The sequence below is a fragment of the Anoplopoma fimbria genome, chromosome 14 (assembly GCF_027596085.1).
Source record: "Anoplopoma fimbria isolate UVic2021 breed Golden Eagle Sablefish chromosome 14, Afim_UVic_2022, whole genome shotgun sequence".
NCBI classification, from domain to species: Eukaryota; Metazoa; Chordata; class Actinopteri; order Perciformes; family Anoplopomatidae; genus Anoplopoma; species Anoplopoma fimbria.
Genome location: NC_072462.1, coordinates 8,521,918 through 8,531,733, shown reverse-complemented (window position 1 = coordinate 8,531,733; position 9,816 = coordinate 8,521,918). Strand labels below are relative to the sequence as shown.

Genomic DNA, 9,816 nt, shown 5'->3' with positions numbered 1-9,816 from the left:
GGCTCTGACGAACGCAGAGATGTACTTTTTATGTTTGTTGTTTTAAAAAATATGAGCTTCAGAGCAGGTTAGAAAACTGGTACCATCTGCTTTCTTTGAGAAATTGTCGTCAGTCTAATGGAGCAGTTGGTTGGAGTTAATGTTGCTTTCAGGCACATGGAGTCAAATGTGTAACACTGTTGGATTCCATAGTGTTATGGCTGCGACTAGGACAAGTTTATCTACAATTTGAACCAAAAAATATGCCTGAAGAGTGAAAATTGTGGGAATTCTGGCAATTTTAAAATATTTTTTTCACAACATTTTGATCACATGCTCTAGGTCTGAACATTCCATCCAATACACACCCATTGTAAACTCTGAAAAAGGCTTACATTTTCCTGAAACTTAAACTCTGATGTCATGACATCTGCGCTAGCTATCAAAATGCCCATTTGGCCCAATATAGTCCAGAGTTTTTTTTCACATTTTAAACCTCAAATCATTTTTTTCCGTTAAAGTATGACGAGTCAGTCTGGGCCCAAAGTTGAGTGCTTTTAAACTCTCTCCACGCCCAAAACGCATTCATCTCTAGGGGGAAATTTCTCGCCGCTTTTCCTGGTTGCTGTGGAAACCGCTGGCCGAATCTCTGAGAAGAGAAATAGCACTCGATTCCCGACCAGGCCGCACGTTTTGATGTATTTTTGACGCTTGTGCTTGCAACGCTGCGGCGGGAGTTACGCGGCAAACTTTTGTACGGAAGAAGAATAAGAAGATTATAATATTAAGCCCACAGGATTATATACTTTGTGGTGTTGCACAAGTCTTTACAGCCTTGTTGCTACACAGCCACACAGAATAAGAATAACGCTTGTTGGAATGCTTTATCAGCATTCCAACAAGAAGACCGCAGGATTATATACTTTGTGCTGTTGCACAAGGCTTTACAGCCTTGTTGCTACACAGCCACACAGAATGATTGGCTGAATTCCATTAAGCTGTTTCAGTGTACTAGTATAGTACATGTTGTCTCACTGTCATGGCTAACTGGGACACTTGCTGAATGGCCAGTATGTTTTATGTTTTTTCCATTATGATAAAGGTTCTCTATACGATATTCAGTGCATTAATATAGCAGCAAACAACAATTTGCAATGTAAAGATATTGTGGCATAATGGCTTCCTGAGAGAAGAATGAATTGGCTCTCCCTGTACCGGTTGTAATCACACATCTCCGTCCTCTGTTTACATAGTCAGGCCGGCCGCATGTGCCTTCTCCTGTGTTAGTGCATGTGAGCATGCCCCACTGGCTAGCTCATGGCCACTGCTCTGTAAGGTGTTTATAAGGTAGTGACAGCGATAAAGCCATCCCAACCTTCAGAATCATTGCGAAAGTATACAGCCCAGCCTCCGGCTCCTCCTTGGGTAGCACCATTAGCTGAAACCCACCCGTTCAGCCGTCACAACGTTGAGAGCTGTTGGGGGCAATCCTACTGTTTTGAATAACTAATTTATCACCTTTAACTTTTTTCTAATCAAATCAACATATGATGCTAAGCGTTTAAACCTCTTGTAGCTCATCGTTTTTGCTTCATAACACACTTACTGTATGGTTCAGTCTCATTGCTCTTATCAACCTTGTTTCCAGCAAACAAGCTCAGTTAAACCAACTGTACGCTACCTGCCCCCTGCCAAGCACCAAACAATAGATAGACACAGTTAGCAACCAGCTGGCGAATAAATTTGAACATTTAGCAGCCTCAGGAGTTGGTGGAAACCAAACCAGAGATAAAAGAAGAGTGAATATTGTGAATATTCTGCTAACATGTTAGACACAACGACTTCATAAGGTGATGATATTTCAGAGCTGTGAATCTTTGAGACTGTTGTGGAGTTCCTGTGTCTCCCTAGAGCCCTAGCAAAATTCAAAATCATGCAGCTTTAATAAAAAAAATCTGCTTTTCCATTCAACTTTCAGTGGGATTTTATTTGTAAATATGATTTGTTAACAGGTTGGTGAGTTTTCACTTTTTTGTATCACATCATGAAACAAATGACATACTGTGTTAACATATTCTGGAATAATCTCTTACAGCAAATAAGCAAACTGAAGCAGTTTATCATAAATTCTGATGGCTTCTGACCCCTAAGGTGTGTTAGGACTTCTGTGCCAGGAGCGTGCTCAGCTTAATCTTCCCGTCCATGGAGGCGGTCAGACAAGTGCCGCAGTCCACCGCCGAGCACCAATCAACTGTCACCACTGGAGCTTTGTGCCCACCCAGTGACAGCATGCTTTCCAGAGCGGGCTCCCCATGGGTCAACTGGAAGAAGGGGAGGTGAAAGGGAAACATGTTAGAAAAATAAAATATAAAAATCAACATTTAAACTAAAATACAAAAATAACAATATTGATGTTGCTTTAACCACTATAAATTTCACAATACCTGTCGTTCATTTAACTTCTTATTTAAAAGAAAAAAAAATTAAAACAAAATTAAAAATGCAGATAGTAAGAGCATTTCAAGAAGCTGAGATAGAAATAAAGCTTGAAAGACAATTTCTGAAGAAATTGCTGTGTGAATGCTGGGTGCTGACGAGCTGATGCTACGCCGAATTGATGTCATAAATATTAAGCAATTTTAGGAAGAAGGAATAGGTTGAAAAGCGTTAATGGGTTTAATTTGAATGACTGCCATTGAAAAGTTGAAAAACATAAATAATGTAAAACAATGTGGAATGTTTGAAGCTGTTTGGAAAAACTGACGAAATCTGCACTTTTGGTGGCTTTTATTTAGAAAAGCTAGTTTCCCTAGTTTTCTGTTAACACACAGTAAAATGGGCTTTTATTTAATCAAACAAGCCCCATACTAATCTTCCTGTTTAGATACAGTGACATTTGTCTAGATACATTAGGTTTATTCATCGATGCCACCCCTGTATTTGGTAAAGCTATTTTTAGAAAAGCAATGAAGCCATTTTGTTTGTGTGGTAGGAGTTAGCCAGGCCTAGTTTTGTTATATTGATTTCTCTTCGTTTGGCACGACCATTTTGTTCCATCCTCTCCGACAGTGTTTGAGAACCTTTGTTTGCACGTACCTGAGTTTTGAATAAATCACTTTTATTTGTTTCTTCTACTCTTGACTCTTAATTTTCTGTGGTTGTTGAGTTATCGTCTCAAATCTTCCCTAGACTCAAAAGAGAACGTTACACAATTAGGGGCTTGTCGGGGATCTTCCCTGAGCAAAAAGACAGTCAAAGGTGATGAGCCATTGTAATTGTGGCAGTGTGTCACAATGACTTTTGACTTGCAGGACTTTGTCGACAATCCTAGTTTTGAAAGGTTAATTCATGCCGCCAGGATGAACATTGTGTATCGCAACACACTTTGACATTTCTGTACAAAAGTATGGTGTTAAACAACCAATCAAAAATAAGGTATCGGAAAAACTAACGTTTGATTTGGGGAGAAAGACACTGTCTAATGTCCATAGGGAGGTCTTTCCATAGGAAGGTCATTCCATGATAGGCCTCACCCTCAGCTTACTGTTTACATACAGTTACTCTATGGGGCTGATCACACCAAGACGCTTAGCTACAGGCGCAACTGCTTCAAAAAAGCCATGGCCAAGCAGGTCAGGGAAAGTGGCGTGGATCGCCTGTGGTGTAGGGCACAATGGATAGAATGTGATTAATGGAAAATGGAAAATGCGCTCGCTCCATCCCTGTCTCTCTCCCTCACTCTCTCCCTTGCTCACTGTAACCTACATCAACTACCACAACATGAGATATGAATTTCCTCTTCCCTCTCACATACTTCGTAGCTCTGTCACAGCCCAACAGCCTACTAGATAGCTAGGCCTCACACATTTACCAGCATCAAAACATGGCAGATAAAGTAGTAAAAACCTCCTCTTGCTTTATTTGATTGATTGCCTAGGCCAAGTGTGACATTGACAAGCGGTGCAACTCTGCGACTGGCACTGAACATTTGAGAGATTTTAAATTTCTGCGCATCTTAAAGTTTGCCGTCATCCAGAAATGTTTGGTGGCAGTTGACATATGTGCCTATGTGGACGTTAGTGGGAGATCCTCTCCCTCTAAGGCTCCTATGGCCAAATGTCTGCCCGTTTGCTTGCTCATCTACATTTTTGAAAGAGCACAGATTTATCTACATTTTGACCTGATATTATGAATGAAGAGGGAAAATTGTGGAAATGGAAGCAAATTGAAAATCATTTTTTAAAAGTAAACTTTTCTGGTACTGGCCACTTAAACCATTGAGTAAGCATCAAAGGTGATGGTAATTGCTAAAAAATCCCTCGGTTAGAAAGGTCATTGCATCGACTTTAAGCTGAGGCTCACATCTGATAACTCTTATTCCCAGACAAAAATGCAGGAGACTTTCTTTGTTGAAGCACATAGGTATTGAATGCTTCCAGAATTCAACGCATATATTTAAAATAATTGAGTCCGACCAGAACAGTTGAATGTGGATGAGTGATGCAAATATGATGATTTGCAACGGCTGCACATCAATTTCCCTCTTGATAAATAAAGTTTTATCTTATCTTATGAAGGTTTATTTACTCTGTATATAAGTCCTCCGTTGTTGGAACACGTCAGGATGTGTTGGCCTTCAGAGTCAAAGGCAAAGAGTCGACCTCGAGGAACCTGAACCTGAGTAAGAGATCATTGACAAATGTAGACATCAATAGGTTATTAAATACATCTTATTTGATCTATTTTAATTATTTTTACCTAATATTCCATCAGCAGGATTTATTTTCCTGTGACCTTATCTATTATAACTGTGATGTCATCCCAGTTTCCTAAAGCTTTAGTTAAAGAAAAGTAAATGATCCAAATAAAACAAATCTACTGCAGACTGTGAGGTATTGTTCCATGTTAACACTACCTACCTGTTTGTATCCACTGTACCCTGACAGGATGAAGGGCCCCGTGGCATCCTGGGGTAAATCCTGCTCCGACTGCTTCACCCCACACCGATGTATGTTCCACTGGATGAACTGAAAATAAACAAATACATTTCTTCAATTATTATAATATAATATAATATAATACAATATAATTTTGGTCGGTGTTTACATCCCACCTCATGTGTTACAACACTTGGCTGACAAGATTACTGACGTGGAACAAAAAAACCCAGACTCCTTACACATTGTTCTTGGGGACTCAAGCAAACATCAGCAAAGAACTACCAAAATACAGACAACACAGTAAATACACTGACATCTTACATCAGTTTTTGTGAATATATGGGTGTGTTGTATTACTCAAAATGGTCTGGTAATCTACCGCATTTGTACTTGGTCTTGTCACTGTCTCAGACAAAGGTGACTCAGGATTTTATTTCAAGACTGGACAAGACCACAAATGCGGGGATACATCTAAATTGCCTATGCCTAGTCTGATTTTTTGCTTACATCATGAATGTGATTGTATGTAAAACATGCTGCTCACAATGCAACCAAAAATATCTCACATTTCTACTTGGGGTGGCTGACAATTGTTATATTTTTAATTAGAAATGTTGTTACTATTAGGAAGGAAGCGTGGCGATAAGATTAATTAATGGACCTTGAGATGATCACCGCCCACTGCTGACCACCATCCAGACCTGTCAGACCAAACTGAAAGCAAGTCGACTGCCCCGGGAGTCAAGATGTTGGCCATATTATTTGTCCATGGAATTGTTTTGTTGCTGCTGTTTACGGTCCTCCTGATGCAAATTCTGAAAATGCACTACAGGAATGCACCCCTGATTTGATCTTTTTACGTTTGTCTTGAGTAGCAAATGGTCTATAGCTGCATTTGGTTGTGCAACCCTGTGCTGAAAAATGACAATAAATGATCCTTGAATCCTTGAAAATATCACTCCACATTTATTCCAGCACCCTTTGCACCCTGCATAATTGCACAATAGTCGAATGGGTATTTTTACCTTTGTTTGGCTTTGTTGTCCCTGTGTTGCAGAGGCTCTATGATAACAGGCTGGTTACTCAAGGTTGCAATCGCGGAGTGTGCATCTGTTAGAATGCACTCCCTATTTCCCCCAACTCTTGGTCTGAATGATGATGCTGGAGACAGAAGTTCAGTTTGCTGCTCTTTAATCCAAGACACACTTGCCTGTGTGTATGTGTGTTAGTATGTTTGGAGTGTGTGTGTGTGTGTGTGTGTGTGTGTGTGTGTGTGTGTGTGTGTGTGTGTGTGTGTGTGTGTGTGTGTGTGTGGTTGTTTCTCTGGACGCACACACAGGAATGTAAACTTTGGGCAAACTGTCTCTCTGTGTGGAACATCTAACCTGAACAGATGAAAATATGTCTGACTCATGCTGCTCTCACTCACTACCATAGAGAACAGTAGACCCTAAGCGGCCGAGTCTGCGACAGCGCCCCTAGTGGCTGGGCCCTAAAATAGCCAGTTCTATAGTGTCCTTCAAAACAGCCGCCCCCAAATTTGCCCCAAGCAAATTTGCAGTATCAAGTCTTTCGTGGTGTATCCTCTTCAGGAACGGCTGGGAGTCTGATGAGACGACTCACAGGTCGGATGTAGGAACGGTCCCTGACTTTAATCTCCGCTGTGCGAATCAGGCCGTCGGCCCCAGGGAACACCTTGCTAATTTTCCCAACGGGCCACGATGCTCTAGGCAGTTGAGGATCAACGATCATCACCACGGTGCCCAGCTGAAGAGGGGCTGTATCTGACTGCCACTTGGACCGGGTTTGCAGTGTTGGCAGGTAGTGACGCAGGAACCGTGCCCAAAAGCGGTCAGACAGCACTTGACAGGCCCTCCAGTGGCGACGGCCAAGCAGCTCCGAGTCATGGTACACGGCCTGAGGTAGCGAGGGGTCTGGCCGCCCCATCAGCAACAGATTAGGGGTTACTGGATCTGGGTCTGCTACATCGGATGACACGTAGCTTAAGGGCTTGGAGTTGAGAATACCCTCAATCTCAATCAGGACAGTGTTCAGCACTTCTCCACTGACGACCTGTGAGCCCAGGGTGGCTGACAGGGCAACCTTGATAGACCTGATCTCGCGCTCCCAGGAGCCTCCGAAGTGGGGAGCACTTGGTGGGTTGAAGCAGAACTTTATCTGGTGCTCTGCCAGCTGGGTTTGTAGTGAAGGATGCAGGGCTTTGAAAGCTTCTTGCAGTTCCCTGTCCCCACCTCGGAAATTGGTGCCTTGGTCCGAAAGCAACTCCGCCGGTTTCCCACGACGGGAGATGAATCTCCTCAGCGCCATCAGGAAGGCGTCTGTGCTGATGCTACACAGCACTTCAATGTGGACTGCTCTTGTCGTTAGACATTTGAAGAGCAGGCCCCAGCGTTTCTCACTCCGACGTCCTACTTTGACCTGCAGAGGGCCGAAGCAATCAATCCCTGTCGAGTAAAAGGCTGGCTGTTGAAGCCTGAGCCGAGCAGGGGGCAGGTCCGCCATCTTGGGATTGACTGGTTGGGCTCTCCATCGTTGACATTCAGGGCATGAGCGCTGCTCTCTCCTTATAGCCTCACGTCCACGGAGGATCCAGAATTTTCTTCTCAGCTCAGCAAAGAGCCGCTCTGCACCTGGGTGTTTCAGGTCACTATCAACCTGTTGGATGAGTAACTTGGTCACAGTATGACGTGGATCCAAGACTATGGGGTGGATCATATCTGTGTGGTTTAGCAACTGTTCAGTGCTCTCTGACTTTATATTCTGAGGCAGGTGGCTGATGACATCTGGTGCGCTGCTTGCCCACTGGCGCAGTTCGAACCCTCCCTCCAACAATAGACCTCTTAGCTTGTCGATGACTTCCTTGGCCATGTCCGGAGAAGGGAAACTCTGTAGCCAGTTGTCCACGTAGAAGTGCTTCTCGATGGACTCACGGACTTTGTCCCCATGGTAGCTGTGATCGTGCACATGCCTCTGTAGAGCATATATTGCACAGCATGGTGAACAAGTAGTCCCAAAGGGAAGGACCTGCCACTCGTACACACTGGGTTGGGAGTCCCTTTGCAGATCCCGCCAGAGAAAGCGCAACAGACGCCGGTCTTCAGGCAGCAGTCTGACCTGGTGGAACATTCCCTTTATGTCACTGCTGACAGCAATGGTGTGTTCTCTAAACCGCAACAGGACACCCAGAAGGGAGGCACCTAGGTTGGGGCCTGACGATAGTAGCTCGTTCAGGTTCTGGTCCCTATAGGTGAAAGAACAGTTGAACACAACTCGGTTCTTCCCGTTGTGTGTCACCATGTGGTGGGGAATGAACCAAGATTCCTTCGCCTGCTCCAGATTAGTTCTGCTGATATAGCCTGCCTTCTCCAGCTTTGTGATCTCAGCTCGGTAAGCCTCTGCCTTTACTGGGTCTCTGCTGAGGCGCTTCTCGGTGCCGCGCAGACTGGGTAGGACAGCTTCAGGCCCTGCCGTGAGCGTGGGCCTGTTGTACACACGCAGCAGCGGTGTGGCATATCTAGATACTCCCTCTACCTCCACTCTCATTGACTTCACCTCGAGAAGCTTAATGGCCTCTTCATCTCTCCGGGACCTTGTTACCAGCTTCTCACTTCTGTATGGTAAGGTGTCCAGTTGCCAAAGCTTCTCGACCTGATTGAAGAGTTCAGTAGCCGGGGAGATGGTGGCCAGGAACAGGCACTCCTGTTGGCGGCTGCACTGTTGGAAAGACTTAACTGGTCCTTGCAGTGTCCAGCCGAGCCTGGTCTTTACTGCAGCTGGGCCCCGGGTGGGCCGAGACGAACGGGTTCAGTAGGCGTGACTAGGTGTGGACAGTCTGAACCTATCAGGAGGAGCGGCTGTGCGTTCATGAACGGCTGCAGGGGGACCCCTTTTAAGTGCTTGTATCTATGCTGAAGTCCCTTCACTGGGTAGGAATGTTCAGCTAAGCCTAGCCCACCTGCAGTGAAAGCCCTCTCGATGGTTAATGTCTTTGTTGGCTGACCCGCTGGGGAGATCTTGAACGTCACTGCTGAGCCATGTAGTGTCCTTAGGCCTTGACGTACTGTCCTTAGGGTCAGACTTTCTGCAGTTCCCTGAAGTTGCAGCTTCTGGGTGGCATCCTGAAGGAGGATTGTCCTCTCCGAGCCGTCGTCCAATATGGCGTACGTTTCCAAGGTGTGTTCACCGTTTCGCAGTAGCACCTTGATGACCTTCAAGAGCACCTGATTACAGCCGGCACGCCGGTCCAGGTACAGTACATCCTTTGATGACTTCACCTTTGCACCGGTGACGTGCACTGCTGTGGTCTTGTGGTCTGCAGTCCGAAGATTCACTTCATGTAAGGCCTCGAGGTGTTTTCCCTGGCACGTCTTGCATAGGACTTTCAACCGGCACTGGGCGGCCTGATGGTGCCGTCCGCAGCGCCAGCAGCGGTTGTTGGACTTCACCCAGGCAGTCTTCTGCTCCTTGGTCAGTTGCCTGAAGTTTAAGCAATGATCCAGGAAGTGTTGAGTATTGAGGCAGTATGGGCAGTATGCTTTGGGCTTATCCGGGGCCTCTTGGGAGGCTGTGTCATGGGTCGTACCGTGCAGCACAGTCATAGTCTTCCTTAAGGCTTTCTTGTCTCTTTCCCACTCCTTCTTCGGCCCGTCCCTTGGCCACTCCTTCTGGGGCCTGTCTCCGCCTTCTTGGATTACCAACTCATACTCGAGCCACTCAGCAAAGTCCATCAATGATGGGACTCTGTCCCTCCGAGGGTATAGGTAACAGCGGAAGGTGGCACGGAGATCCTGGGGCAGCTTACTCGACAGCCGCGCAACATGAGACCCACATTGCAGCTCTATGCGCCCATCTTCACCGAGTTGTTCCAACATGCCGA

The 9,816-nt window shown here is 45.3% G+C and overlaps 1 protein-coding gene across 3 annotated transcripts in view; it reads right to left on the bottom strand.

The window, feature by feature from the left end:
- Positions 1-1,957: 1,957 nt before the first annotated feature.
- Positions 1,958-9,816, bottom strand: part of wdr91 (WD repeat domain 91) — a 41,797-nt gene continuing 33,938 nt past the window's right edge. For all 3 annotated transcript variants that reach the window (XM_054612351.1, XM_054612350.1, XM_054612352.1), the window contains 3 exons: positions 4,899-5,006; positions 4,567-4,656; positions 1,958-2,300 (listed from right to left, as the gene is read on the bottom strand). In XM_054612351.1, coding sequence (XP_054468326.1) covers positions 2,136-2,300; positions 4,567-4,656; positions 4,899-5,006 — 363 coding nt within the window. In that variant the 3' untranslated portion in view covers positions 1,958-2,135. The remainder of the gene's footprint in view (positions 2,301-4,566; positions 4,657-4,898; positions 5,007-9,816) is intronic.